This window comes from Filobasidium floriforme (assembly GCF_021052385.1).
Source record: "Filobasidium floriforme strain CBS 6241 chromosome Unknown HD553scaffold_4, whole genome shotgun sequence".
NCBI classification, from domain to species: domain Eukaryota; kingdom Fungi; phylum Basidiomycota; class Tremellomycetes; order Filobasidiales; family Filobasidiaceae; genus Filobasidium; species Filobasidium floriforme.
In genome coordinates, this window is record NW_025763625.1 from 220,870 (window position 1) to 248,782 (window position 27,913).

Sequence of the window (27,913 nt, forward strand, 5' to 3'; positions counted from 1 at the left end):
ATATTGGTCACGATATATCTTCTGGCCGGGGAATCGGGCGTCGTCCAATTGGGCCCATAGACGCCTTCTATCTTGCCAGTTAAATGCAAGTTCTTCGACTTTTGGATGAGCTAGAAGTCTTTCAACCTCATATTTCAGTGGTATCCGCGCAAAATCTAGGGGAACGCGACCAGTAATCGGATCAAAGTCCTGGCCACATTCAGGGCAGTTTTTGGGGAGATTGGTGGGTAAGTTGTTGGAGGGTGCTGAGGTGAACGACATCGTGGTCGAGGAAACTGCATACATCACATGTTGACAGTCGTGATTGGGGCAGACGGGATGCGTGATAACAGGGGCATTGATGCCCATTCTTCGACGGACCGTCTTCATTGTTGTAGCCGGGCGGGGGCCTAATAGTGGCTGATAATCGGGCCCGTCATTTGCCTGTGCTCGTGCCGATTCGTCTATCATCTCTGCCAACCCTTGCATGGATTTAAGGGTGAATTCGACGGTGTCGCGGGGCACTCCACTAGCTTCAAGATGAATGCAGTGGGTGTAAATCACTCTTTCCGTGAAAGTGATCTCATGGGCTGAATAGCTGTCGGTTATGTGGGATAATAATTGCTCGTTGGTAGCCGGATAGCTGAGTGTTGTTGGTATGGGAAACGGCCACTCTCCCATGAAATCGTGTAAATACACGCCTGGCTGCTCTCTAGACGTAATGTTGCTGCTGCGGGTCCGAATATCAGGCAGATCGGGGGCCAAAAATGGACCAGGGGTAGGTGACATACCAGGTGTCGGAGATCGAGCTGGCGTGGAGCGACGATCGGGCTGTCGGTGATCTTGTATCAGGTCAGAGATCATCTCACTATCTGACATCAGATCAAAATCAACACCCGGCGGACTCGATGTGGGGGATACGGGCGGCCTATGGATCGGAGAGTTATTGACCGGTTCGCGGGCGGTTGACGGGGAGGCTACAGGTCCTGATAACGGCTCGATTGCCAGCCGTTGTTGGGCTCTTTCCCGTGCCATATGCTGAATATATGTCTTGCCCAGAACCAATCGCCCAGTTCGCCCACAGGTACGACATCGACAGATACCGGACTTGGTCTTTGGCTACAAGGGCCTCAATATTAGTCCATCATTTACCAGAGGTTGCCCAGATACACTCACGACACTGGCCTGTAGAAGGGCTGGACTGAGTAAAGCAGGGGGGTAGGGAGCGGAAAAGTCGAGGGGCATAGGAGCAATGTTTGATGGCAAGGGGGTAGTTTGATGTCTGATAATTGGCAGATTGATGGGGTTCTGGGGTAGAAGGTGAGGCTTTTGATCGCTTGCGTGTGGAATGAAGGACTTAGCGAGAATCGAGAGTCGATCAGGCCCCACTAGAGGATAGATAATAGGGCGAAGAGTCTAAGCAAAACTATCGGGCAAATATCCAACCCCCCCGCGCGAAATATCGACCCCCTCTCCCCCCTGTGAAAGCTCGAGCTTGGAATTCGATCATCTGTCACTTCTTCCTTACTGTACCTGTTATCACCTTTTCAATCCCTCTCCACCCTTTCTCGCAGAAATACTCTGCTATCTTTCATCATGTCTGCAGTCGTTTCGAAGAAGTTGAAGTTCAAGGGCGGTAAGCGCAAGGCGGATTGAGCTGCAAGTCCGGAAGCGTCGACTGACAAACTGCGTTCGTCATTTTATCAGAGAAACCCAAGAAGAAGAAGAGATCTCATAAGGAGGTGGATGAGGGCGGAGTTGAGGAGTCTTCAGGAGATCCCAACGGTAGGCTTCTTTCCTCGGTCATCGGTCTTTAAGCTCGATCGAAGCTCAATTGAAGCTGACAAAACGGGGACCGTAGGCTGGATCTTTCCTACCGATGCAATGGAGATTACCGGGCCGTCGTACATCTTGTTACCGTCCAATCCGCCAACCTGTCTAGCTGTAAGCGTTCCTCATAGTGCTAAGATGATCGAATCACCTTACTAACTTGGGAAATAGTACGAACCGACTCGGCAACGAGTATTCGCGGCACCGCTCACCCTGCCTGTCGCGCCAGAGGGAGAGGATGAGCTCAGCTTCAACGAGATCATGGAAGTGGTAGAACCGTCAGATATCAACCACGTCTGGGTTATCTCCCGATTATCAGGCTCAGAGGACGTCGTATCCCTTCGAACGAGTTCGTGAGTCTGGCAACTATCGTTCGCATCTATACTATACACTTTGAGATATGGACTGAACGTTTCTGAACATCGATAGCGGTACCTTCTTGACGGCCGCATCATCGGGTGTCCTTTCGGCTTCGACACCATCCCGAGGACCTCTAGAAGCATTCGTACCCACCTTGACGGTCGGTTCATCGATCCACCCTACGCTATCCCTCAAGACATCCTCAGACAAATACCTCTCGATCTCTATCAATGCCGAGAAACTCACTCTGGGCAAACCCCAGATCGAGCTCCGAGCGGACGCAGACGAGGTCGGGCAGATGGAAGGTCTGCGGATCAAGTGTCAGCGGGATTTCGTCAACAAGGCGAGGGCGGAGTTGGCGGGCGGTCCCAAGGGCAAGAAGCGGAATACCGAGTCGGGGCGAACGATCGATATCGAGGGTACGCTCGAGGATGAGAGGGAGAGAAAGTACGTCCGCCATGATGCAAAATAGTTGGATCAGAATCAGAAGCGCTGAGTTGGATCTACGACATGATAGCGCCAAGTTCCAGGCATGGAATCTAGGCAAATCTGTGGTATCTGACGCGGATCGACATGACGTCAAGAAGGCGAAGAAAGAGGGCAGGTTAGCAGAGGCCATGTTGGACAGGCGACAGAAGCTGAAACAGTGAGTACAGGCTGGTCGCAATATCAATGAGTGGAATGCTGACGCTATATGTCTGTGGCAAAAACCTGAGTGCAGTGACAAGTATTGTTGATTCGGTAGTATGGGCTACAACAGTGAATGCACCTGTAATTCTGATCTACCGTTACTATCCAGTGATACAGTTATCCTTGAGTTGCAACTGTGCTTTCAGCTGGACCGTCATCTCCAGCCGGAATTGGGCCAGTCTTCACAACGTTTGGCTTGATCTTCTTGGCGCTTGGCGTGACAGAGTTCCGTTTGCTAGCTAATGTCCTTCGCTTCTTGGTCTGCACGGGGAGGACGTTGATGGTTTGAGAGGCTTTGCCGACAGCCAAGTTCTTGATGACCGGATCTGACAAATGAGTACTTGCCTAATTCCGAGATGATGGGAATGAGTCAGCATCGAATGTCGGAGTATGATGAGCAGCAAACTTGCCTTGACGAGATCGTCTGGTAACGGTTCAGGCAGGCGCAACTTCAGGTATCGTCTGGCAGGCACTCTTTTGAGCTATTCAGAGGCACAATAGTCAGCTCGTCGTAGTTTAGCTTTTCCGTGCCTGTCACCAACTCACGAGCTGATTGAAGATTCTCGCTTTGAAACTCTTGTTGGGATCATCGCCCTCGACTCCCAACTCATCCTCAAGCTCGGCCTGCTTAGCGGTAGACTTTCCAGACTTGAACGATTTGTTCTGTAAGATATCCTCTTCCCCATCGCTCCAGCGCTTTTTCTTCTTGCTGTCCCGCTTAGGCCGCTCGGTAGATAGACCTGCCGAGTCGGCCGGTTCCGCCTTGTCCTTAGGTGTGCTCTCCGTTACATTTGTGTTTGCGGGATTAACCTTTCCGTCATCCGTAGCGCCGGGCTCCTGAATGACAATCGTGTCATTGACCTTTCCCTTGTCGTTTTCGGCCGTATTGCACTGATTGTTTGCCAGGCCGGGCTTTTGTATCACGATCATATCGTCATCTTCGTCCTTATCCCCGCTGGGCTTCTGTATCTCGATCGCATCGCCATTCTTCTCCCCCTCTTTCGCGACCTCAGCCGGTACCTGCACCTGTACCTCTTTCTGCTTCTCCGCCGTCTTCTTATTCCGCTCCGCCTCTTTCTCCTTCTCCCTCTCCAACCTCTTCCTCCGCGCTTCCAAGCATACCTCCATCTCCCTCCCCACCACCTTCACTCCCATCCACGTGACCTCGGCCATATCCTCAAACCTGATTGTCAACGGCTCGACTCCACCAGCAGGTATTGTACAGCCCCCGATGGAGTAATCCCGATCTTCTTTGGGCAGCCCTAGGCGGGCATGGGCAGAAGGGTCTTTTCGCCGAGAACGTTTACGGGCGGATTCTGAAGTGGCTTCGTTTTCCGGGAACCATCTGCCCCAGCCTTTCGATGGGAGGAAAGTGGAGAGTAGCATATGACCTCTTCTACCCGGGACGGGGCGGACCGCGGGCGTCGTTGTCGGTGTCCGCGATCCTTGAGAGAGTACAGGTGGAGGTGGAAGCGTTACAGGTAGAATCGAAGGAACTGGAGGTGTCGACTCGGTCGGATGGTACGAGATGTAGGCGAACGGGAAAGGGAGGACAAATTTGACTGCCGGATTCTCGGCAAAGGAGATCAATATCAAAGGATAATCCGGGATCGGTGGGAGAGGTTTCCCGGGAACAGGGCCGGTCTTGCTCGGAGTGTACACCATCGATGGCGATGCGGGTGCCGTCTTGGTCGCAACTGCGGGCATGACGAGCCTTCCAGTACCCACCCCTGGCCTTTTCTTGGCACCGCTCCGGATGTATCCCATGACATCTCCAGCCGCCCTCTCCGCTAATGCCCTGTCCAGAGGTAGATCATACCCCTTGTCCAGGATCTCGACGACCCCACCGAGCTTTTTCAGCTCAGAGTAGGTAGCTTTTTTCGATTCAGCGCGATCGAGGAGGATGGCTAGCCAGGGATGGGCTCGCGCTCGGGCGTTGACTAGGTCGATGAGTTCGCGAGTCTGTGAAAGTCGAGGGAACGTGGTGGTAGTTAGCGAAACAATCAAGTGATCTTGCGATAAATAGTGAATGAAGGGAGATGAGGAGAACGTATACTCACGATAGCAGGTGGTGGAGCGATCGGACCGTGAGGACCCATAGTAGTCTGTCCGGGTGGTCTAGGCTTCTGGTCTGAAGCTGGGACTTGAGATGGTGGTCCCGGTGCTCCCGAAGTCGACCTTGGAGGACCTGCTGATGCGACAGGTCTCACCTTTTCCAGAAGTCAATGGGTCAGCGACAGGTCACTCTCAGGACTGAAATCCGGCTGATCGACCCACAGGCATGGGCGAAGATGATTCCGTTGTTGTAGTTCTCACCAGCGTCGAAGGAGATGATCCCACTGCTGACGGTCTCACAGGCGTCGAAGAAGATCCTACCGTCAAAGGTTTCACAGGTGTCGACGGAGACGATCCTGTTGCAAGGGGTCGCGGCAGAGACCGAGCAGGAGGGGGAGGAAGAGTTGTCTGTGGTACCTCCCATCTACATTCCCAGAGGTTGACCTGGTCTATCGTGATCGGCCCTAATGCCAACCGACAGGTGCCCAACAATCTCAACCGATGAGGAGGAAGGGGGTCTTCTTCTGCTTCCTGGACGGGATCTGGTTGTGGCGTAGGGGCAGATGCCGAGGCTTCGGTGGTATTACTTTCGGTCTTGTTCTTAGTCCTCTGTTTGGGACCTGGTTTCGTTTTAGGGACAGGAGATGTGAAGATGGGGAAGAGCTTGTTGAGGTGGTGTTGACGGGTCTGACGGAGAGCTTGTAAGGCAACTAGACTGATGATGACAACGGGTCATGATTCTCTCTTAGATCTCTTACATCGAAGCCTGCTGTTTTGTCACACCTACTAACCTCTTCTTCAAATCCAGCAACGGTGTACCATCATTCTCGTCGACATCCATACCATCAGCTTGAGCACATTCGTAATCTAAGGAAACATCCTGCGGTACGTTTGATGTCGGAAGGTTGACAGCCTGGTCGCGCCGGTTCGTCAGCGGCGGCGGTTTCGATTGCTTGGACATGGCCAGACTGTTCCACGCCAAGCGAGTCAGTCCTGTGGTTGGCGTTGTTGACTCGAAAGAAAGGAAGAGGACTGTTGAACACTTATATGGGACCAACATCTAACTGCTGTATCGCTCGATTAAATGATCACGTGACTCGAGAGTTGACCCCGAGTCATTCTCGACCTCAAAGGTAGCTATATAGCTATACCTTTGCTGATCAAGAGTTATTCTTACCTTGACAGTTCAATTCTTCACTGCTAAAACCGACCTGCATCTCTTACGGATAATCGTTGGGAAAAGAACCTCAAACATGGCAGAATCGATTCAACAAGCCGTCTCGGACCTGTCCACCAAGGTCGCAGAGACCCTGGGCGTATCCGGTCAACAGACCGGTCAGGAAAAGACTCGAGGTGGTGTAGAGACCGCTGCTCAAGGAGGTGAGCTTGGGTGCCTTTCAACATCGAAGTCTATATATCCGATCACGTTGATGATCCAAAATTTCCAACTTACATTCAGAGCCCATCTACGTCGATGAAAAGGCCGGTTCTGATGGGCCCGAAGCTCAGGGGACCAGCACCACGCCCTTCCTTACCATTCTGCACGCCATGCTCACCTCCTTCCCTTCCCCTACCGCCGCTCAGGATCGACCCATCCTGGTCCGTAAACCCGACTCGCCCGAGGTCAACGACTGGCAACCCATCAGCGGAGCCGCATTGAAGAAGAACAAGAAGTTTGTCGACGCTCACTGGAAAAAGGTGAAAAAGGCCGAGGAGAACAAGGAGGCTACGGAAAAGGCTGAAAGGGAAAGGGAAGAGCGGGATGCAAAGAGACGAGAGGAGGCTGCCAAGATCATCTTGAAGGAGGATACCAGCTTGCCTGCTGCTCCCAAGGTGAGTCTAAAGACTGGGTTTAGAGATTCGAAAACGCCGTTTTCTGATCAGTCGGTCCTTTGCATGCGATTCCCGTGCTTCACCCTTACCACACTTATAGGTCAAGATCGGACACCTCGCCGAGTACCGTGACAAGCGTGTCCGAGTCTTCGGTTGGGTCCACCGTCTCCGTCAACAAGCGCAGATGACTTTCATCACCCTTCGAGATGGTACCGGTTACCTCCAGCTCGTCCTCTCCGGCGACCTTCACAAGACCCTCGACGCTCTCGACCTCGTCACCGAGTGCACCATCGAGGTGACTGGTGAACTCAAGGCCGTTCCTGAGGGCAAGACCGCTCCGGGCGGACACGAGCTCGCCGCCGATTGGTGGAAGATGATCGGACGAGCTCCTTCCGGGACGGACTCCTACGCCTCTCTGTTCAACGAGCACGCCGATCCTTCTGTCCGTCAACGACTTCGACACTTGGACCTCCGTGCCGAGACTCCGGCTGCTATCATGAGGGTCCGAGCGGCGCTTTTGAACGCCTTTAGGAGGTTTTACGCCAACGAGACAGTACTCGAGGTCACCCCGCCCTGTATCGTCCAGACGTCGGTCGAGGGAGGGTCGACGTTGTTCAAGTTCGACTATTACGGTTCAGAGGCATACTTGACCCAGAGCAGTCAGTTGTTTTTGGAGACGTGTTTGCCCAGCTTGGGAGACGTCTTTTGCGTGCAAGAGAGTTTCAGGGCCGAGAACAGTCATACCCGACGGTGAGCACCGTGTCCGATTGAGTCTAGTGATATCGCAATCTAGAACGGCGGAAAAGCTGACAACCATGTCTTTGCGCGCCTTCTTCTGCAGACACTTGGCAGAGTACACTCACGTCGAGGCCGAGCTCGCTTTCATCACCTTTGACGACCTCCTCACCCACATCGAGAGCATGATCTGTGATTCCGTCGAATACGTGCTCGCTGACCCGGTCGCCGGAAAGCTCGTCCGAGAGCTCAACCCCAACTTTGTCGCCCCTGCCCGACCTTTCCTCAGGATGGACTACAAAAAGGCCATCGAGTGGCTCAACGAACACGACATCCTCTTCCAGGACGATGACCCAGCCCAACCTCCTCGACCTCACAAGCTCGGGGACGATATCGCTGAAGCCGCCGAGAGGAAGATGACGGACATTTTGAACGTGCCCATGTTCATCACCGGGTTCCCCAGGGAGATGAAGGCGTTCTACATGAAGCGAGTCCCCGAGGACGAGCATTATACCGAGAGTTGCGACTTGTTGATGCCCGGTGTCGGAGAAATTGTCGGAGGGAGCATGAGGATGACCGACTTGAAGCAGTTGTTGGAGGGTTACAAGGAGCACGGAATCGATCCCAGCCCTTACTACTGGTGAGCGCAGGGTTGAGACGAGTTTCGGTAAGGATAGACTGCTGATCGCGGCAACTCGTGATGATCTGCAGGTACAACGATCAGCGAACTTACGGAACCATGGAGCACGGAGGGTGAGTGTCGATCTGGCAGAGCTGTGCAACCTTGTATGCCAAGAGCTGACCCGTTCATCGCTCTCTCGCAGATACGGACTCGGAACCGAACGAATCCTCGCCTGGTTGTTGAACAGGTACACTGTCCGAGAAGTCTCGTTGTACCCTCGTTACCCGGGACATGCTCAGCCTTGAGGTGGCATGGTGACATGTTAGACGCAGAAGGGGTGTGGACATATTAGATTCTCAGATTCCATCGCCACCATCGATATCATAACTAGCCATCGATGGTACAGGACTTCTTGATCGACGGTTCATCGAGACTCGGACTGGGCCAGGTCGTGGATGAAGGCCTGTAGCAATCAAGCTACGAGCTTTCAGTCCATATCCTCTTGAAGAGGCTAAGGTTCCTCGCCGCAAAGCCTGAACAGACGTTCCCTGAACCCGTTCAACATCCTCTTGCGTCCAGGATCTGGATGAGCCGTGCGGTACGGTATCAGTGCTCAGATCTCTACGAGTAGACCGCATCGCTACATCAGCACTCACTGTAAGGTTTGAAGTCCCCATCATGATTGAGTTGCGCTTGAAGCAACATCAAAAGGAAGATGTCGTCACGAGAGCAGTTCTCGATCACCTTGTAAAGTTCGGCTTCTTTCTCGACGGTTTGGGGAGTGGTGAAGCAGGCTTTGGCCGCGATGACCGACTGTCGCTTCAAGTTCTATATCAGTTACTGGTAGACTACGAGTTGTATCAAGCGAGAATACACACCTTGTTCGCGTAGATGTCTCCTTCAAGGCGGAAGGTTCCTACAGCGATCGCGACGTCGTCGAAGTACAGTAGTGTGAGCGTGAGATCGTGTGAGCTTGTGGTAAAGCCTGGGAGGGCGGAGGGTACCTTCAGATGGCGAGAACATGTTGATCGAAACCTTCGAGCAAGAACGTGTATGGCGATGTAAGCTGGAAGCTCGGCAAGTCACCTTCTACGTGACGGCGTTTCAGCTCACCTGCTTGTAATGCTGTAAGTTGTCTGGTAGAGAGGCTAAACGTATCACTTCTGATTTGAACGAAGTTTGTAAAGTGCTTGTAACAAGGAGTAACGACCGTCGAGAAGCTGAGAAGTAGCTTGGAAACAAAATTCGAAGGGGTCCTTTGGCCTTTGTGTGAGCGACATTTGATCGCGGTTGATGAACCAGTGGATCTGCAGATCGCGGATCCGAAAGATCACGTATCACCTCGTTCGCGCTAAGCGACGGTGGTTCTGATCTGCTTCTCGGCGTTCTACTGTGGGTCCAAAATTCAGTGTTTCATATAGACAGGACCTTCCGTTTTTTCCCTCTATAATCCTACTTGATACTGATAGTTTATCAATACTGGACAACCGTTCGTGATCGATTGGTCGAAGTCGAGAACCCAGAATCCTGAGCGGTGGCAGCTGCAAGCTGAGTTTGAATCAAAATGGCATGTCTGGTAGTGACTGATTACAAGGTCACAACCCCACGATAGGATGCATTTTACGGGATGCAACATCATCTATTTGGTCGCATCAATATATTGTCTTAACATCAAGATTCGTCAATCTGTACCGGATTCAACTTCACCCGTCGGATCATCCCTCCACCCCTCCCAACTTAGCCCTCGGCATCGATGAGGGATTTGGCACCGACGACGAGGACGAGTATCGGTATGAGTTGTAATCGTCGAAACGGGCTAGCTTGAACAGGCCTGGATCGTGCTGCACTATAGCTACACGGCGCTTATCATCAAAGATGTGCCCGATAGCGTCGATGGGTTAGCGGAGTCGATCGGGCTTCGTTCGAATGGGACACTGAATTGTTGCTCCATCACTGGTTCAAAATCGGTCGTCCGCGCTGACGATGTTCAGTAATTTCGAGGTACTCGTACTGATCTATGTAGCTGCATATCTCGTCAGTCCTTTCCTTCTGCTGTAATTCGCGCTGTTGTTCTTGTTTGTACCTCGAAATTTGTATGGGCCAACACCGTCCAACGACATTCACCTGCCTTTTCTGCTCATGCTGTCGCAGGCGTATTCCGATGGGATTGAGACTGCTTGGATTTTTGGAGCCCTGGATATGCGATCTGATATTCGAGGCGCTCAGCAAGATCGCACTTTCGTCACATCATGCCACCTGCACCTGTAAATGGCAAGGCCAATATCAAGGCCGAAGTCCTCCAGACCTTGCTCTCCAAGTACTTTCAACTTCAATCTAGTCTTTGAAATCTGGTTCTGAACTTTGCGCTCTTGCAGATATCGTACAGACCCTACTACAAAGAATGCCGCACAGATCAAGGATCTGGTTCAATATCACAAGCGAACACAACAAGAGGCCCGCTGCCACTACCCCTTCACCCTCGCCAAGTCCTTCTTCTCAGCGCTGTACTTGCGGACCTTGGCATCACTACTGCTTGTGGTAGCGTCAACCAAAGGCTCAACCAAAGGCCGGCGTGCTACCTACATCATTGGAGGTGGGGCTATACTATTCTTGCACGTGGGAATTATCGCTATCGGTAACGCAGTAGACCTGAGCATGATGTCTTCAGGGACGATGAGCTCTTGGCAGAATAGAAACTTTGTTGAACTGGAACATGGCTGATGTGATTGAGCTCATGGGGCGACACGTATCATGTGTGGTAAGCACTTCATAGCAATTGACATTGTCTTGATACTGTTCTCAGCCTTTGGCTACTGGGTATATTAACACGATCATCATCTGGCCTATAGGTATATTATTGTGCTGGATGTTTTTTCGCTAGTGTTTCGACGTTCCGCACCTCACGTCGCATCCCCTATGAAACATGGACATGAATTGTAAGGCAGTGATACAGTACTGTATGGTCAGCTCCACGGCGTCAACTTGCGTATGGCAAGGCGAGCGGAAGTTAAAAGCAGGTCAAGGTCAAACGGGAGAGCAGCTGATGCCCTTCCCTAAGATACTCAGGCGATGAAAGAAGGACGGGATATTCACTCGTGTCAGGTTTCATACAATCCCGATCATTGGCAGCGCGATTGCATCCCAGCATATTCTCATCGTGTAGTCAACGATGTCTTGTCTCTATCGTCGTAGAGGGGTTTTGTCGTATTACAATTGTGTACCCGTAATGGGTCCGCGCAGCCAGATTTGGCCATGATTGTCATGTCATTAAGGGGTTCGTAAAAGGTTGGCGAGGAATGTATACCAGGGTTTGCCTATATATTGAGGTGTATCCCTCTCATCTCTTGCTTCTCGTCATTCGTCGGGTACTTTTGGGTGGGTTCGTATCGGTACTTCGGGTAGCCTTGGCAGGCCCCGTAGGTCCGATCGGTTGTGATGGCGGTGGTTGCGTTGGTTGCGTCTTAGGCTTCTTCTTGACATCCTTGCCTGTCCCCGAACTACCGCTCGGCTGAGATTGTTGATGTTGTTGTTGCTGCTCAGGCTGAGGCGGGGAATGTTTCTTCTTCTTCGTTTCCTTCGGCTTCAAGGCCAACTCATCCTCCGAGCCGACAGCCGAATGATGATCGGTCGTGTCGTCCTCATAAGACAACTGTGAAGCTAGCCGAAGATCGCTATTCGAGGTGGATTGTCTGCTCACAGGCGGCATCGGCCTGTCAATTCGGTTGCCAGGCAATGTAGTCAAGGACGGCCGACCCGAATTCTGACGCTTGCTGCTGCCCGCACTCTCGCCGTTGGTCGCGCCTTCGTTGATCGACTGCAATCTCTTTGCCTGTTTCGGTCGCGGCCGAGTGGACTGTACTGGCGGAGGACTCTTGACCCGTTGTGGTGTGGAAGACGCTGTAGACTGGGTCGACCGTCTCGCCGAGGAGGTATCTCGAGCGCGAGAATGTCCTCGAGATGCGCCCCTTCCTCGAACCGAATTTGACCGCGCCGTCGTCCGTCCGGCTCGGGTCGGTCTCTCAGGGGATTCGGTGGAACGCGATCGGCTACTCGATGGCACGGTCACGAGAGCCAGATCCACGCTCGGCTTCTTCCGGGTTTTCATGGTCTCTGGTACTTTGCTGGGCTCTACAACCATCGGCGAAGTAGCCGGGGTCTGTGGCATATCGTCCGTCTCGATATCCTCCTTGGCCTCGTCGATCGACACCGAAGGTGACGGTGTCGGCAACGAGACGGGCGGGAACGGATCGATAAACGGACCCGATGGCAGATCTGCTGGACCCGTAGACATTCGAGGCGGTGTAGGCGACCGGGGAGCAAGTTTCGCTTCTGTTCGTTGAGACGGTCCTAAAGGAGTTAATGGCGTGGAAGGTAATTCCAAAGAGAACCGACCGGTATGGCTCGGCGTCCTGGGAACAATGTGGAAGCCTTGAGGGGAGATGAGTTGACTTTCCAAGTTGACCGGCATCGGATTTTGGTAAGGCATCGGTTGCGGAAAAGATGTACGCCGCACAGATGACGCTGATGTGAGGGGAGCAGAAAAATTCCCGGCGCTCGTCGCAGACGGAAGAGCGCCCGGCAGGCCTGAGCCATGTCCATTGGGAGATGGAGGAACGTCCTGATCGACAGGGTTCAACATGAACGGTATGCTTGACTGTAGTGAACCCGACTCCCGCGGACTCGAGCTGTGTAGACGTCGACCTGAAGATCGTCGTGCAGACGTCCGCCTGTCATCCTGTTGTTCCGGCGATCGAGGTTGACTGGGTCTGACCGAGGATATCTCTGGCAGGGGGATCGACGTGGAGCTCGATGGAACCTCGATCGACATCGCCTGTTGCCTAGTCATGACAGGTACCGATGTAGCGACTTCACGTGACACCGGCTCTGAGGCAGTCATTCCTCGGAACTCTGGGTCTAGGTCTTCCTCCTCGTCTGGCTGGATGGTACCTTGCACTCCACTCTGTTCGGCCCTACCGCCATTTCCCCGATCATCCAGCTCCGCGGGAACAGGAGCCAAGAGCGCCGCCAACGAGCTCCGCCTTTCAGCCGGCCTAGACCCCATCGGCGACTTCTCCCGGTCCTCATTTGCCACCACAACGTCGTCGGGCTCGTCGAGCGGTTCCGGCTCATCCATTTGGACATCCAAAGCGGTCTCGTTCAGGTCTTCGGTAACCAGGGCGATTGAGGCTTGCTCTGCCTGAATGGCCTGATGCGCCGAATCCTTTTGGTCCCCCTCGTCCCCCATCAACTGCATATCCACATCCATTTCCGCCTCTGCCTCCGCCTCGACCTGATCCATGTCAATATCCACCTGCATCTGCTTCTGCGGCGAGGTCGGATCGTCCGCCTCCCCTGCATCTGCTGTACCTTCCGTCATTGCGTTCTTCAGCCCCACTTCCGGCTCCGGTATCGTAGGTTCGGTCTTCTTTGTATCATCTTGCTCGCTCTCGTCAATAGCTTCCTTCTTGACCTCGTACGTCATGAGTTCCGGGTCCGAAGTCTTCTCTGGGCCCACACTCTTTCCTCTCACATTCGTTCCACCCGTCCAGCTCCTCCCGGGTCGCTCATAGACCATCTCCGTCCACTCCTGAGCATCCTGCAACTGCTCCAGCAACCCTGTCGACTTTCCTTCCATGTCTTCGTCGACCTCGCTCTTGCTACCCCGCACCTGCCCATTCCACTCGGCCACGACTTCGGGATCCGCAAACAACGGCAACGCGAATTCGTTCCCAAAAAACCTCGAATTGATCAGATCCGCCGAAGCCGACCCGGAAGGTAAAGACAGATACGCCGGCGGGTTGATTCGATTCCGTTCGTAGTACCTCTGAGTCGAGGAAGAATCACTGGGTTGTGCTGTATCAGACGCTCCTCCCGCGCTGAACCGTTTGTTCGTGTTCGAAGGCTTCGTTGCGGTTGCCGTAGAAGGGGTGAAAGAGGTTCGAGAATGCCGAGCTTTGGGTCGTGAATCTGTCGGTACCGGTGTGGGTTGTCTCGAAGGATCCATCGAAGTCAACGGAAGCGGGTAAGGGTAAAGCGCGGGATATACCCAGCTGTCCGTTCCATGTTCCGGTGCTGGACTTGCTAAGGTCGACATCCTACTCTCCCTCTGTTTTCCCTTGAGATTGTTGATTCGAGAGCTTTGTCCATGCCCAGAGGTCATCATCGAGACCGAAGGCGTCTCTGAGACGTTCGACCTCGACCTCCCCCTGACCGACATCGACTGATCACCACCGCCTCTCCTCCCCCTCCCGCTCGTTCCTGCTGTCCCGTTCGATTTCGCCCGTTCTTCAGCTGGATCGCTCCTCCTCCCTCGTTTATTCCCCCGCCTGCCTTTCTCTTTCTCCTTGTCCTCGTCGTCAGCGTCATTGGCGACCAGGACGACCGGCAAATCCGGTGCGGGGCTCAACGATTCCGAAGAACTCTGCCTCGCCCGCTTGCCCCCCGTCTTCATCGTGGGTGTCGATTTATCCTTGCTCGTCCCCTGATCCTGTTTGTAAATCGGGTCGGGAGGTGGTTCGGCTTCATCCTCCGACGAAAACATCGTATCGAAATCGAGATCGAAAGCGAATTCATTTGGGTGCCGAGGCAAGGGAGACAGTGTTCGAGGACTGGAAGGGAATGAAGCCGAGGAAGAAGCCTATACAAAATCATTTCATTCCATTTCGTTCCGTTTTAAAGGTTGAACATCATATCATATCAGCCCACTAGCCTGAATTCTCCCGAAAATAGCAATAGCGAAAGCCTGGACTGACCATCTCATCCAAATCGTCCAGACTATAAAGCTCCCCCAACTTTGCCCAGATATCCTCGAACACTAGGACGACGCCGGTCATATCCCTGATCTTGGTCTGGAGGGCGATCATCCTGAAATGACGATGTTTGCCGACTGATTATAGTCATAGAAACAGTGATTGTTCGTTTCGTAATGTAACGTATTGTATTGTGGGTGTATATGTATAGCACCGGGAGCAGGGTCGAGAGTAGGAGATAGATCAAGATCAAGGCGTTTGCAGTTCTGATGATCAGCTCCCGGACATGCGTGCATAGGGACAGTAAGGTTTGCAAAGGCTCACCTGGACGGGCGAAAGGTAGACATCGCAAGAACGCCAATTCGCTATAGGATGAGACGTGAGATCATCGGGAACGTCCTTTAGCTCTCAGGATCATTCACACTCGGCGATCTCCATCTCGACCATCACATCACACGATATGATATCTTCTAATCAAAGCTGCAAGAACCGAGACTCACAGGTCGACATCGGACAAACTCTGGACCTGCCTCGACCTGCTTGAAGATGACTCGGCGTTTCCAGGCCCGACATCGCGATCTCGATCCATGTCCATGTCGCGATCCGAATCCATCACCAGGTTGATGTCGACGATACCGAGCAGGTCGACATGTGTCCTTGCGGAATGATCGGGGTCGTCGCAATTGCACGGGACGGTCTCGGTCGGCGAGCGGTGTGGATCTATTCTACCTCTTTTGAGCAGACGTCAAGGTCGCTGGGCAGTAAGTCGACAAGCAAAGCAAGCAGTGAAGACGTGTGCTGGTTGGTGACCTGCCTAGGTGGACTGCTGCTATTGTGTGATCGAGGACGGAATGCAATAGCGAGGTCAGGGTCATTTGATGATTAGGTAAGCAGATATGCTGTCTCGGATCCGGATGGGGAGTCTCATTACGGCACTACTATAGTCATCGAGTCTCAGGTCTGACATTCGTCATGGATGCCGTGTGCCGCGGGCCGGCTCGATCACTCTGGATATTTATAACCAGCAGCAGTAGCTTCAGCATAACCACCACGTCTGCAGCCTCCATATACTCTCTCTACTCAAGCTACTCTAACATCGCCCTGCGTCGAAACAGCGAAACCACCCACATCTCATACCACAACAAGATATACCTGTCACGAACAATGTCTCTCTGTAAAGACTGCACCATCGCTACCGTCTGGGAAGGTACTCCCGTAAGCCCCCCTTCCCCAATCCTACCCGGTCGATCCGATCCGCTGCAACCCAGGTATATGTATACTCACTCAGATTCCCGGTCATAATTGATCGAAACAGGAGGGAAAGACCGTCAAGTACGGTCCCACCGACGTCTACATCGCCGAGCCCAAGCAAGGCGCGGGGGACAAGTCCAAAGCCGTCCTCTTGCTCACCGACGTCTTCGGGCTCGGGTTGGTCAACAACAAACTCCTCGCTGACGACTGGGCTCGGGCTGGGTATTACACTTATGTTCCGGATTTGTTCGATGGGGACTATTTGACGGATGCTAGGAAGGGGGATCCCAAGGTGAGCCTCGCGATGGGGAGTGAAAAAAAGGGGGAAATTGGAGGGGCAAGAGGCGGAAGGCCGCAAACTGACTCACATACTCTCTTTCGAATCGTCTTCAACAGTTTGACCTGATGGGTTTCATCGGCGCCCACGGGGAAGATGTCACCCACAAGATCCTCGACCCCTTCGTAGCCAAGCTCAAGGAAGACGGTATCACCTCCTTCGCCGCGCTCGGGTACTGCTTCGGAGCTCGATACGTCTTCAACCTCTCCTTCACCAACTCGATCACGGTCGGGGTGGTCAACCATCCTTCCCTCCTCCGAGTCCCTGACGACCTCAACAAACTCTCTCAGCTTTCCCCGGCTGTGCCGATGCTCTTCAACACGTGCGAGGTCGACCAGATGTACCCGGCCGAAGCTCAAGCCAAGGGGGACGAGATCCTCGGGAACGGATCCAAGGAAGGAAAGGCGTACAAGAGGAACTATTACGATGGTTGTACCCACGGGTTCGCCGTCAGGGGGGATATCAAGGACGAAAAGGTCAAGTTTGGAAAGGAGGACTCGTTCAAGCAGAGCGTCGAGTGGTGAGTCCAGATCTCACGATTCTTCTCAAGGCATGGCACCGTGAGCTGAGCCGGTTCTATTTGTGGTCGTTAGGTTGAAGAAGCACGACTTTTAAGATGGTCGCTGTGCAAGCTTAGACGAATACACAGGGACATGTATCACTCCGTAGCATGATATCAGTCAGAAAGAAACCATGAAAACTGCAAGGAGCTCGACCGATGCGAGCTTGTGGGGGCAGGGATCACCTCTGACCGAACTCTCACTGGGCATGGACGCCCCGGCCGTTCTATGCAGCATGCGAGTGACATGTTGAAGGCAGGCATTGGCGGACTTGAAGAACTCGCCGAAAAGTGCGGCGGATTCAACGAGGGCGGGGACAATGACGGAGAGGGAGGAAGCGAGGCTGAAGTGTAGAATCGAAATTCGAGAGATTTAACGACGCGCGGGCGAGAACAATGACGGAGTGGGAAGCGAGGTAGAATCGAACCAATTCAAGAGATCGACTTTCATATAATTGTATTGCCAGCAAAGCAAAGGCTACATTTCTAGCCAGCTAGCCATGAACGCCGGTATCATGTCTGTCCCCGGCGCCAAATGCAGCTTTGTCGACTCGTCCCAAGATGAGCACGCCGGCGACGAGAACGAGACGATCCATCAAGTAATCTGCAGGCTTTCCGGCCACGCTATGCTCATTTCCATCCTCCTCAGTTCCATCCCCGACGTCAACCCCATCCTTGATGACCGATCTCGAGGAGGACGAGGAACTTCCTCAAGAGATTGAATTCAACATGCAAGAATGAAACATTGCCAGTAATGATCAAAGGGGAACGCCTGTGTAAGAGGAACAACCGGGCCTGACCAGATCCAAGTTCCCTATGATGGAATGGGCAATCGGGCAGTAATCGGTTTTCGATGAGAAAGCTATTTCACTATGTCCAATCAGCCTTCAAGCAAAAAAATACAAAAACAGGAACACCAGAAACCTCTGCTTAAAGCTCCAGAAGGCCACAGTTTCTCGCCAATAAACTGTCATCTCACAATGTACGAGGGTCACCAAAGGCCTCGCTTCACTATCCGCGCGGCCGAGAGATGGCAGCAACTGTCACCAAGAGCTGAAACGCGCCCCTCATACCATCGCCGCAATCAACTCGTGGTTGGGCAAGCGCACCTCGTTTCAATCCATGCCGTCCGACGAGGAGTCTCACAAGCAGTTGGGACTCCCCGACCTGACCGGCACGATTCACGCAGGATGGGTCGCCCTGCCCTAAAGAAACGGCTCGATCAGTGCGGATTCGACGACGATAGGTTGAGCCAGCTGATGGCCATCGACGGAACGGCTTGCTTTCTTCTGGCCAATAACGTTGATTGGATAGAAACAGCAATCCATATTTCCTTGAAACACGAGCACCCTTAATGGGCCGACGATCATAGTCACTTTTCACGCAAAGGCAACCCCCGTCCGTCAGGTCAAGCAATATCAAGGCGGATCAAGAGATTCCTGCCGAAAAATCGACCGGACAAGTGCCGTCGTTTAGCAAGACGACTTCGGACCACCTGTCACAAACTTTGCCAAATCGCTAAGGTCGACGAGGCGGACAAGCCAATACTCAAGGTCGCCCCAGAGAACTCGGATGTACTTCAGGTGGAAAGGCTTGTAGACGCCTACCCTTGTTGAATTGTGATCACATGAAGGCCAAGTCCTTCTCGAGAGTATATGAAAGGATACCGCAGCGGGCGCCTCGAGTGCTCATAGATGCAAGTGTCTTGGGATCTCAAGCTCTCTTTAGAAACATAGTCTCGTGTAGAGATGTGGTTCTCATATGAGATGGGGGCGGGCGAGTGCAAGAGAGTGTATGTGACGTGCTTTTCACTATTGCGTTTCAGTCTTGTGCTTCTCGACAAGATTCCATATTCCCAATCCTCGCATAGACAGCACGAATCTGATCGGCAAGCATCTTCTAGTTCACTTGAGAAGCAAGGACCTTCGCAAGCGGCATATCACGCATGCAACACATAAATATCTAAATATCTGGTCCAGTCGGACTTTCTCTTTCGCGTTTCATCTATCCGAATATATTCCCATCCGAGTCCTTTTTCCTCGTATTTTTGGTGCGGCACTCCTCTACACCCGCTCTTCTAACAATCCGACAACCTAAGGGCAGTCGGGGTTGTGGGGTGCGACGGCCCCCTTGGCGCCCTCGTCCAAACCATCGATCGCGCTCATCTGCGCCTGGGTCAGCTCGAAATCGTAAACATCGGCATTCTCCGCTTGGTGCGTGTCAGATTTCGGCAAGGGGGAGAAGCTGTACAGACACGAAAGCAGTTCGAGATGAAGACATCAGACTCAGAACGAGTACGTTTTTTTCTCCCGGAGGGGTTTCAAGTGGTCCGCAACTCACCCTTTTTGGAGACTCCACCTGACCAACACTTGGGTGACGCTCTTGCCCGTCTCCTTGGCGACCTTCTGAAGGACAGGGTCGTCCGATCTCGAGTTCCTGACCAAGGGACAGTAGGCTTGCATGACGATGCCTGCGATGTCAATCCGGCATAGTCATACAAATCAGCGTCAGCGTCAACACCTCTTGTTGTGATTGTGATTGCCATACGACTTGATAGTCGGGAAGAAAGAAAAGCCGCAAGACGCACCTTGTTCACGGCAATAATCGACCACCTCCCTCTGCTGGCAGAACGGATGCAGCTCGGTCTGGTTGACAGCGGGTTTCTCGCCCTTGAGGGTTTGGAGGTGCTTGACGCCGCTATTTGTAGTGTTTCCCCGGTCTTCGTATTAGTTCTCCGACACCTTGCGAGAGATGAAAAGAGAGAAAGGGGAGGCTTACAAGTTGGAAACACCGATATCCTTGGCGTACCCCTGCTTCTTCAACTACACCATATCAATCCAACGAGAACCAACCCCACAAAACAAGATGAGAGAAAACAATCAGCCTCGGACCCCCGTTTGAATATTATAGAACAAGTAACTTCAAAACGTACCTCCTGGAAAGCGTCCCAAAGCAACTGCCTCCCCTCCGGCCCACAAGTCGGCGCGTGGATCAAGAACAAGTCCACATACTCCTTCTCCCCCTCCTTGTTCTTGCCGATCTTTTTGACGGACTCGATCAAGCCAGGGAGGATCTCCTCTACGGTCTTTTGGGAGGAGTTGTAAAAGGTCTTGGTTGTGAGGAAGAGGGAAGAGCGGGGGAGGGAGGACAGGGTTGAGGCTTCCCCGACGACTGTTTGGTTGTGTGAGATTGTAAGGAATGAGAAAGAGGAGGAGGAGGAAAGGAAGAGGAGAAGGAAGACGGATACGCAAAACACATTCCCAAAATCCAAGAATCAGCGCCATTCCCTAGCCTCAAACCCCATACCCAGGACTCTATACCCCCGACATCAAACTAGAACTCACGATCCTCATTCTCGTAATACTGCGCGCAATCCACATGCCTATACCCGACCTCGAGGGCTTTGGAGACGGATTTCACGCACTTGTCGCGTTCGGAGAGGTAGACGCCGTACCCGAGGGTAGGCATCTGGGTGCCGGTGTGCAGCTTGGTGGTGGATTGGAGGGTGAGCGACATGATTCCGAACGAGGTTTATGTGATGGGTAGGTTATAGCTCTTGAGAGGAGGGGTCGAGGTGTAAGATGATCAAGTTTCTAGGGCTAACCCCTCTTGGCCTCTTGACATCGTTTCTCGCTCGCTCGATGTCCCTGATCCCTAGAGCCCTAGATCGATCGAGCAGCCCCCGGAATGTGTCGACACGTCATTCCCGATCAACTAGATAACGTAAGGGTCACGTGAGTCAGCATCATCCAGAGGTGAGACTCGGGGTAGACCCTTCCGGGGTCACCGAAGTAACCGAAGCAATGCTCGCCGGAAGCCGGAAGCAGATTTGCCGCCTACTAGTCTAGTCTGGTGACTGATCAGCAACAAGGGTGGGCGCCTCTCTGACTGGTCTTTGAGCTCCAGCCAGCTCGCATCTTCCTGTCATCATCGTGGTCGTCGTCGTCGTTTCACCAACTCCACCGTATACATTCGAATAGCTCATAGTCCACAGAGAACGTCGCTTCACCAATGCAAGGACTACTCGGAGGCGCAGACTGTTCGGCATCGAGCAACCCGCTCAACGGGATCCTCAAGCGGGAGGGCGTGGACAGGAGCTTGATCAGGGTGAGTGAGCCACAGAGACAAAGCATGAGGCTGTCATGATCATTCCGTTCAACTCTAGAAGTCGAGGACGCTGATATTCTGGTTCTTGCGTCGTGTTTTGTGTGGTCATATGGGGGAGTAGGATAGGAACTCTGCTGGATCACCGGGTTTGGCGGGCGGAGTCGGTCAGGTAAGTCCCTCGTCCTCGTCGCCCCGTCATCACCTCGCTTTCAATCTGCCCTTCGTATCCCACAACCACGATATTCTCAACGTCGCCATGTCATGCTGACTACCCATGCATTCTTCCGCCTTCTAAACTATTCCCGAACAACGACCATGATGCCGTATCACAGCCCGCCCGTCAACTGCCCTTCAGAGCGACCTCCGACCGACCCGCTTTCTCCCCCGGTCCCGCTCCACAAACTCAGGCCAGATCAACCGTACAGCAACCCCAAGCATCGGGAGTGAACAACTGGGCGAGCTCGTTCCAGCCACAAACACCACAACACGCACAACACTCACAACCTGGGTTTCGACTGCCACATCATGCCCGCCCCATGGGGATGGGGATGGGGGATATGGAGACGGCCTTTCAATCAGCCCTGACCTTCAACCAACAACGACAGGGTCCTTCTTCCCGGGTCCAAGGCCAACCTCTACAACAGCCATCAAAGGGTTCGGCGTGGATGGGGGATTATGACAAGTTTTCCGCTCAAAGCCAGGGTCAGGGTCAGGGGAAGGGTAAAGGGAGGGAGGTCGAGGTCGATTTTCAGCCGGGTTATCAGAATCAGAATCAGGGTCCAGCGATGGGGATGGGGAGCGGGTATTACCCTTCCGGGATGGGAACAGGGATGGGAATGGGGATGGGAATGGGGATGGGGATGATGCATTCCAACCTGGACCCTGGGATGGGGATGACCATGTGCCTAGGAGGGTCGTATGGGCAACAGACGATTCACCAGCCTCAATATCAACAAGGACATGTTCAAGGTCAAGGTCTAGGGGAAGACTTGTTCGATGAAAAGGATCTCGAGAGGGCTTTTGAAGAGGTGGAGAAGGAGGCTCGGCTAGAGGCGCCGGAGGGGAAGCAGGAGGGGGAGGAAGAGGTGCAGGTCAAGGGAAAGGGGGGTGATTTCGAAGCGTGAGTTTTACCTTTTCTTCTGGCTTGTTTGAGTTCGAACAACTCGCATCCTTAATGGAAACGGAGATGAGCTGAAATCGATCCCAAAAACTCACTTCAGCGTCTGGGAATCCATCCGACCCGAAACCTCCCATTTGGATCACCTCGCGCAGTGGGAAAAAGAATTCTCCCAATTTTCCAACAAAGACAAACAAGACGACGATGGTGACTTGTTGGAGGAAAAGGAGCACGCCGCCGAGCTCGACTTTGACTTGAACGAGTATATGAAGGACGTCGATGCGAGAGAATGGGGTGGGGAAGAGATGATGGGGCAGGAAAAGATGAGGTTTGGGGAGGATGGGTTTCCGGTCTTGGGCGATTATGCGTTTGGTGAGTCGGGAGTCCGCGTTTCAGTCGAGCGTCCGGAGGGTAACAGAGCTGACTCGATTTGTGGTCGTAAAACTTGGTGATCGACAGACCAAGATAACCCGAACAAGGACGACCTACAGGCCCTGGGTCGTGCGCTGGACATGTTGAACAATAACGGAGCGTTGAGCGAAATCGCTCTCTTGCTCGAATCCTGCTTGTCCTCGCATACCACGGCCGAACAAGTCTCCAACCTCTCGATCGACGGCTTGCAGGACAAGCCAGGGTCGATGGAAGCCAAGATCAAGGCTGGAGGCGAGGCCGCCGTATGGACGTTGTTGGGTATGGTACAGGCCATGGACGAGAAGGAAGCCGCGGCGGTGAGAGCTTTGGAAGAGGGGAGGAAACGGTTCGAGGCTATGGGAAGCAGGAGGAACGGGCCTGGTGGGGAGAGGAGCAAGCTGGGAGACGTCATGATGGGTGAGGGGTTGGTGGTGAGTCTGCATTGAGGTCTGATCTGGTCAGCTCAAGGGTGAGAATGCTGATGACCGAGTCTGGACCAGGCTTTGGCAATCTCGTACACGAACGAGTCCTACGACCACTCTTCGCTGTTATCGCTACATCGCTACCTCTCGCTGCTTCATCCGGAATATGCCGGTTCCGTACCCGAAGAGCAAAACATCTTTACCGACGATCTGAGCGATGAGAACGGATTCATCCCGAACCCCTGGTCGGCCAACCAAAAGTTGACAGAATCGTTCCTCAACCTTGCTCGGGATCAGAACCGGGCCGGCGTCGTCGATGCCGACACGCAGGTCGGGCTGGGCGTCTTGTTCTACCAGACGGGAGAGTTTGATAAAGCGAGGGATTGCTGGGTCGCAGCGCTTGGGGTCAGGCCGAATGTGAGTGTCTAGACAGGTCGCGCTCGCGAAATGATCCGATGCTGACCGCATTTCCGATCTTCTACAGGACTTTTTGCTCTGGAACCGACTCGGAGCCACGTTGGCCAACAGTGGAAGCCCAGAGCAAGCCATTGATGCGTATCGACGGGCTCTCGAGTTGCACCCGACGTATACCCGAGCGATCTACAATCTGGGCGTTTCATGTGAGTGTATGATCAACAATCGGTCGACCATGCTCCCGGCTCATATCGTTAAATCCTAGGCTTGAACATTGGCGTTCATCGTGAAGCGGCCGAACACTGTGAGTTGACATGTTGCGTTACCCTGTCCCGCTCATAACTGACCCGGCACGCCCGATAGTCCTGGCCGCGCTAGCGTTACATGAAACGCAAGACAAGCGTAGCAATCCAAACATTAGCACCGCGGGCGAGCATCCGGCCAATAACAGCTCGGCTCTATGGTCGACACTCCGTCGGGCGTTTGATGGCATGGTAAGAGAAGTCTCGATTCTAACCTATATTTAACCTGCTCACGAGTCAATTCTCGCAGGAACGGCCCGACCTGATCGAAAGGGCTGTGCCGGGGACGGATCTCGAGTATTTCCGTCGTCAAGGTTTCGAGTTTTAGACGTTTCACCATCCATAGAGCCTCATGTAACTCGCATTTCTCATTAAGGGTAGAATCTCAAGAACCTGTACAAATCGCATTGCCATACAACACGTATCAAGAGACCAGATTCACGGCGAATTCTTACACTCTTTGCCCCTTTTACAACTCGTCCGGGTTGACGTGCGTAAATACCTTTTCAATCTGCTTTTCGTTCGACTTGAACTTGTAGCCGTTGGCGACAAACAGCTTGGAACGCAAGAATGACGAGACGTCGAAAATCTCCATCTCCTTGGCCTAGAAGTGAATAAGGGGAAACGCTGATCAGTCGAACGTTCTTTTGTACAGAACCGGCAACACGGGACTCACCCTGGCCTCGAGCTGTGCGAGCGGAATCTCGACGCTGGCGGGTTCTTGACCTCGCTGGATCATGACGAGCTGGACCTTTTCCTTGACGAGCTGACCCAGCAAGAAGGCGAGCAACTCGGCGTGATCGGTCGCCTTGTGGACGTATTTACGGAAGCCCTGTGAGCGTATCATGAAGGTGTTCGACGATCAGCAATCTGACAAGAAACTACGTGTAGTCCACGCGCCCGGAACTCACCCTCTCGAGCGTCTTTTTGATGGAAATCTTTTGCGCATTGACAAAGCTGCCGACAGTGACCTGGATGGCGAGATCGATATCGTCGCTCCGAACGTACTCGCGCAGGTTCATCTTGGCGCTGGCCTCTGCCATCCTGATCATCGATTCCAAGTGTCGCACGGTAATGGGGAAAGACCCGGTCGCGAGCGACTCTCGACGGAGGTCCGAGTAGAGTCGGGAGAGCTTTTCTTGGTCGAGTTGATGCAGCTTGGGCTTGATCATCTCCTTGGCGTACATGATGTACTTTTTTAGCACGTCTTGCGGGATGATCTGCGGTGCGCAACGTACACGGGGTCTCGATCAGCAAACGTGATCAACCTTCACAGCGTCACGACCTCGACCTACATCGGCGTCCAAGACGGTCGACACGTTGACCTCGTCCACGGCCTCTTCGAACCCAGGATGACTCCTCAGATGACTCCCGACCACGAACCTGGCCAACAACTCGTCCTGCACCGGATCCACGGCATCCTTGACCACGCACAAGACGTCGAATCGGGACAAGATCGGTTCGGTCAGATCGACGTTTTGCTGAAACGGGATCGTCGGGTTGTACCTCCCCCTGACCGGATTAGCCGCTGCGACGATGGCACACCGCGCCTGCAAGGTGGTCACGATCCCAGCCTTGCTGATCGAGATGGATTGCTGCTCCATGGCCTCGTGGATCGACGTCCGGTCCGCGTCGTTCATCTTGTCAAACTCGTCGATCAGGCATACCCCCTTGTCGGCCAAGACGAGCGCTCCACCTTCCAACGTCCATTCCCTCGTGATCGGGTCCTTTCTCACCGAGGCGGTCAGACCGACAGCGGAAGCTCCCTGTCCGGTCGTAAACACCGCCCGATGCGCCGTCTTTTCCACATACTTTAGGAACTGCGACTTGGCCGTCCCCGGATCTCCCAACAAGAGGATATTGATATCCCCTCGGATCCGATGTTTCCTATTGATATCCTTGGGAACCCCGCTAAACAGGGAAAGGGCGATGGCCGTCTTGATATCCTCGTGCCCATAGATCGAGGGCGCGATCGACTTGATGATCCTCTTGGAAATCCTCTCATCCTTGGCCAAGTTCCTGATCATCCTCTCGTCCTCCTCGGTCAACCTGAATGCGGCAAAGAGGTCTTCCTTCTTGTTGATATGGTTGGCCTCGAGCACGGTCGAGAATACCGGGAACCCGTTCTTGGAATTCAACGAGGCGTCGAAATTGTTCCTATAGATACCCGTCACTTCGACCTCTTCACCCGGTTTCGCACAATCGATCAGGTCCCAGAGGAGGATGACCTCTCGATGCCTGGGCAACCTTCCCGCGGGCACGCTCCCCGGAGACTCTTGCAGGGTCATCTTTTGATAGTTTCTATACACCGTCTGCTCGGAGTTGACAGTGAACGGTCCTCTTCCCTCGCAGTTGGAGCAGAAACTGATCTTGACCTCCTTGGCCGTATCCTGGAAGAACGGCCCTAGCGTCGTCCCACATTTCCCACAATCAAACTTGACATACTTTAACTGCGGGAACACGCCTGAACGCCGGGTGACCACACCAGAGACCCGGACGAGGCAGTTCAAGTTGGTCTGCCTCAAGTCCCTCAAGGTGAGACTGGTCGGAAGTTCGGTGATCCTCACGTGAATCTCCGAGTGGATACGCTCGTACGAAGGGTAATAGAGGAGGATGGCTTCGAGGGCGACGTCGTCAAAGATCTGTAACATCGGTTGAGGCGAGTTGGCCAGGAAATAGGCGAGGATGGGTTTAGAGTAGGCGAGGTGCAAGTAGGAGACTTCGAGTGATTCCGAGTTGACTGCAAGAAGCGCTCATGTCAGGCAGCTGGATCAAGAGTGAATGCATTTTTTTTTTTGGGACGACGACTCACCTTCTCCCAGATGCTTGATCCGCTGTCCATAAACACTCTGCCCATTCTCATCCACGTACGTCATCAAGAACGCCTTGAAATGCCTCTGCACCGCCCTCCTGACCGCCTCGATCCCCACCCACTCGGCGATCGAGGGAGCCTTGATGTCCCCCAATTCTTCCAGCGGGACCTCGTCCTCCCCCTGTCCCTCCATATCATCGTCCTCCGGCCGTTCATCGTATTGCCTCCTCCGACGCCTAGTGTCGATCCCTTCCAACAACCCAGCGCCGGGGGGCAAGTCCCCATAGTCCTCGTCGTCGGATTGGAGAAAGGCGGGAGCGCGTTGTCGTCGACTGGCACGGGTCCCTGTGGGGAGCCCCCGGTCTCGTCGAGCCATGGCGGCTTCGGCGGCGAGACGTTGAGCGCGGGTGAGTTCGGGTTGAGAGGTGGTATCATCTAAGTCGGCGTTCGAGTAGGTGTCTAGGCCGAGGTTCGAGTCGTAGTCGCTGAGGCGAAGGCAAGAACGCACGTTTTCCGGTTGGTGATCTCAGTAAGAGCTTTTTCAAGCCAACAAGGATACCCCTCCCAAACGAGCGAGAACTCGACTCACGCCATCATGTTATCCCCAAACAGATCTTCCCCAGCATCCTCGTCCTCGTCATCATCGTCCCCACCTTCGACCCGTCTGCCCATCTCCCTAGCTTCTTCCTCCTGATCGTCCACATCCGCATCATCCCCAAACCCATCGAACGGCGCCGGAGGGGAAGAAGGCGGGAGCGACGAAGGAGGTGGCGAGGATCTCAACCCTGATGGACCTGCTGCACCACCTCGGGGGTAGACGGAATCTTGTGCGTTGTTGAACGGGGTAAAGGCGGAACTTCCGGGTTCGGGAGAACGGGCTCGTTTGTTATTGCGTCGAGGCGTTTGGGAGGGGAATGGGGAGGACTACAAGGAGCGGGTCGATATGGGATGCGTTGAGTGCGAAATTGCGGCTAGATATCGAAACAAGTGCTTACCATCTTGACTCCTGTAGCGTATGATGACGAGTGTCGATGCGCTTTGTGTATGTCGATCTACGTTGAATCTGAACGAGGTGGTGTTGATGTTGATGACATGGGGTTGTTTGTGATTTGTCCCGGTACATCGAACGCGTGGGCGCGTGTCAGACGCGTTTAATGAAAGCGAGAGGGCGCCTTGCGCTGTCGCCCGCCAATTAGAAGCGCATCGCAGATCAAGCGCATCAGTCAGTGTATACATCATCATCATCATCATCATCATCAGGCAGCTCATCAGGCGGGTAGATCATCATCGAGCCATAAAGGTACAGACTCAGCAGCTAGAGCAATTTA

At 53.5% G+C, this 27,913-nt stretch overlaps 9 protein-coding genes across 9 annotated transcripts; 5 read left to right on the top strand and 4 right to left on the bottom strand.

The window, feature by feature from the left end:
- Nucleotides 1–1,104: 1,104 nt before the first annotated feature.
- On the top strand, nucleotides 1,105–2,937 carry HD553DRAFT_306115 (uncharacterized protein). The gene is made up of 7 exons (XM_046179228.1): nucleotides 1,105–1,615; nucleotides 1,687–1,764; nucleotides 1,841–1,923; nucleotides 1,981–2,162; nucleotides 2,239–2,616; nucleotides 2,687–2,815; nucleotides 2,891–2,937. The coding sequence occupies exons 1-7, from the start codon at nucleotides 1,576–1,578 to the stop codon at nucleotides 2,904–2,906; spliced, it is 906 nt and encodes a 301-aa protein (XP_046038723.1). The 5' UTR covers nucleotides 1,105–1,575; the 3' UTR covers nucleotides 2,907–2,937.
- Nucleotides 2,938–5,916, bottom strand: HD553DRAFT_306116 (uncharacterized protein). The gene is made up of 6 exons (XM_046179229.1): nucleotides 5,706–5,916; nucleotides 5,137–5,629; nucleotides 4,920–5,069; nucleotides 3,406–4,821; nucleotides 3,270–3,341; nucleotides 2,938–3,204 (listed from the first exon to the last, which is right to left on the bottom strand). Exons 1-6 carry the CDS (start codon nucleotides 5,873–5,875, stop codon nucleotides 2,977–2,979), a joined length of 2,529 nt encoding a protein of 842 aa, XP_046038724.1. The 5' UTR covers nucleotides 5,876–5,916; the 3' UTR covers nucleotides 2,938–2,976.
- A 71-nt stretch (nucleotides 5,917–5,987) lies between these two features.
- On the top strand, nucleotides 5,988–8,435 carry HD553DRAFT_172720 (putative DED81-asparaginyl-tRNA-synthetase). The gene is made up of 6 exons (XM_046176906.1): nucleotides 5,988–6,294; nucleotides 6,374–6,747; nucleotides 6,848–7,497; nucleotides 7,589–8,122; nucleotides 8,194–8,235; nucleotides 8,307–8,435. The coding sequence occupies exons 1-6, from the start codon at nucleotides 6,168–6,170 to the stop codon at nucleotides 8,407–8,409; spliced, it is 1,830 nt and encodes a 609-aa protein (XP_046038725.1). The 5' UTR covers nucleotides 5,988–6,167; the 3' UTR covers nucleotides 8,410–8,435.
- Nucleotides 8,436–10,353: 1,918 nt separating this feature from the next.
- HD553DRAFT_339661 (uncharacterized protein) lies at nucleotides 10,354–10,825 on the top strand (the record flags this gene model as incomplete). Its single annotated transcript, XM_046182468.1, has 2 exons — nucleotides 10,354–10,421; nucleotides 10,480–10,825. The coding sequence occupies 2 exons, from the start codon at nucleotides 10,354–10,356 to the stop codon at nucleotides 10,823–10,825; spliced, it is 414 nt and encodes a 137-aa protein (XP_046038726.1).
- A 357-nt stretch (nucleotides 10,826–11,182) lies between these two features.
- Nucleotides 11,183–15,625, bottom strand: HD553DRAFT_306120 (uncharacterized protein). The gene is made up of 4 exons (XM_046179230.1): nucleotides 15,354–15,625; nucleotides 15,178–15,218; nucleotides 14,857–14,990; nucleotides 11,183–14,741 (listed from the first exon to the last, which is right to left on the bottom strand). The coding sequence occupies exons 1-4, from the start codon at nucleotides 15,464–15,466 to the stop codon at nucleotides 11,442–11,444; spliced, it is 3,588 nt and encodes a 1,195-aa protein (XP_046038727.1). The 5' UTR covers nucleotides 15,467–15,625; the 3' UTR covers nucleotides 11,183–11,441.
- Nucleotides 15,626–16,017: 392 nt separating this feature from the next.
- HD553DRAFT_339663 (alpha/beta-hydrolase) lies at nucleotides 16,018–17,056 on the top strand (the record flags this gene model as incomplete). Its single annotated transcript, XM_046182469.1, has 4 exons — nucleotides 16,018–16,068; nucleotides 16,169–16,396; nucleotides 16,501–16,961; nucleotides 17,035–17,056. 4 exons carry the CDS (start codon nucleotides 16,018–16,020, stop codon nucleotides 17,054–17,056), a joined length of 762 nt encoding a protein of 253 aa, XP_046038728.1.
- A 1,760-nt stretch (nucleotides 17,057–18,816) lies between these two features.
- On the bottom strand, nucleotides 18,817–20,657 carry HD553DRAFT_281093 (putative aldo-keto reductase). The gene is made up of 6 exons (XM_046178122.1): nucleotides 20,345–20,657; nucleotides 19,933–20,171; nucleotides 19,779–19,822; nucleotides 19,588–19,697; nucleotides 19,341–19,470; nucleotides 18,817–19,244 (listed from the first exon to the last, which is right to left on the bottom strand). Exons 1-6 carry the CDS (start codon nucleotides 20,514–20,516, stop codon nucleotides 19,094–19,096), a joined length of 846 nt encoding a protein of 281 aa, XP_046038729.1. The 5' UTR covers nucleotides 20,517–20,657; the 3' UTR covers nucleotides 18,817–19,093.
- A 273-nt stretch (nucleotides 20,658–20,930) lies between these two features.
- HD553DRAFT_333917 (putative peroxisome targeting signal receptor) lies at nucleotides 20,931–24,195 on the top strand. Its single transcript, XM_046182122.1, has 10 exons — nucleotides 20,931–21,107; nucleotides 21,229–21,276; nucleotides 21,440–22,227; nucleotides 22,328–22,596; nucleotides 22,684–23,066; nucleotides 23,136–23,474; nucleotides 23,542–23,677; nucleotides 23,737–23,775; nucleotides 23,835–23,965; nucleotides 24,024–24,195. Exons 1-10 carry the CDS (start codon nucleotides 21,012–21,014, stop codon nucleotides 24,099–24,101), a joined length of 2,307 nt encoding a protein of 768 aa, XP_046038730.1. The 5' UTR covers nucleotides 20,931–21,011; the 3' UTR covers nucleotides 24,102–24,195.
- HD553DRAFT_306128 (MCM-domain-containing protein) lies at nucleotides 24,196–27,673 on the bottom strand. The gene is made up of 7 exons (XM_046179231.1): nucleotides 27,581–27,673; nucleotides 27,175–27,509; nucleotides 26,586–27,070; nucleotides 25,069–26,513; nucleotides 24,685–24,993; nucleotides 24,450–24,605; nucleotides 24,196–24,377 (listed from the first exon to the last, which is right to left on the bottom strand). Exons 1-7 carry the CDS (start codon nucleotides 27,581–27,583, stop codon nucleotides 24,243–24,245), a joined length of 2,868 nt encoding a protein of 955 aa, XP_046038731.1. The 5' UTR covers nucleotides 27,584–27,673; the 3' UTR covers nucleotides 24,196–24,242.
- Nucleotides 27,674–27,913: the final 240 nt, after the last annotated feature.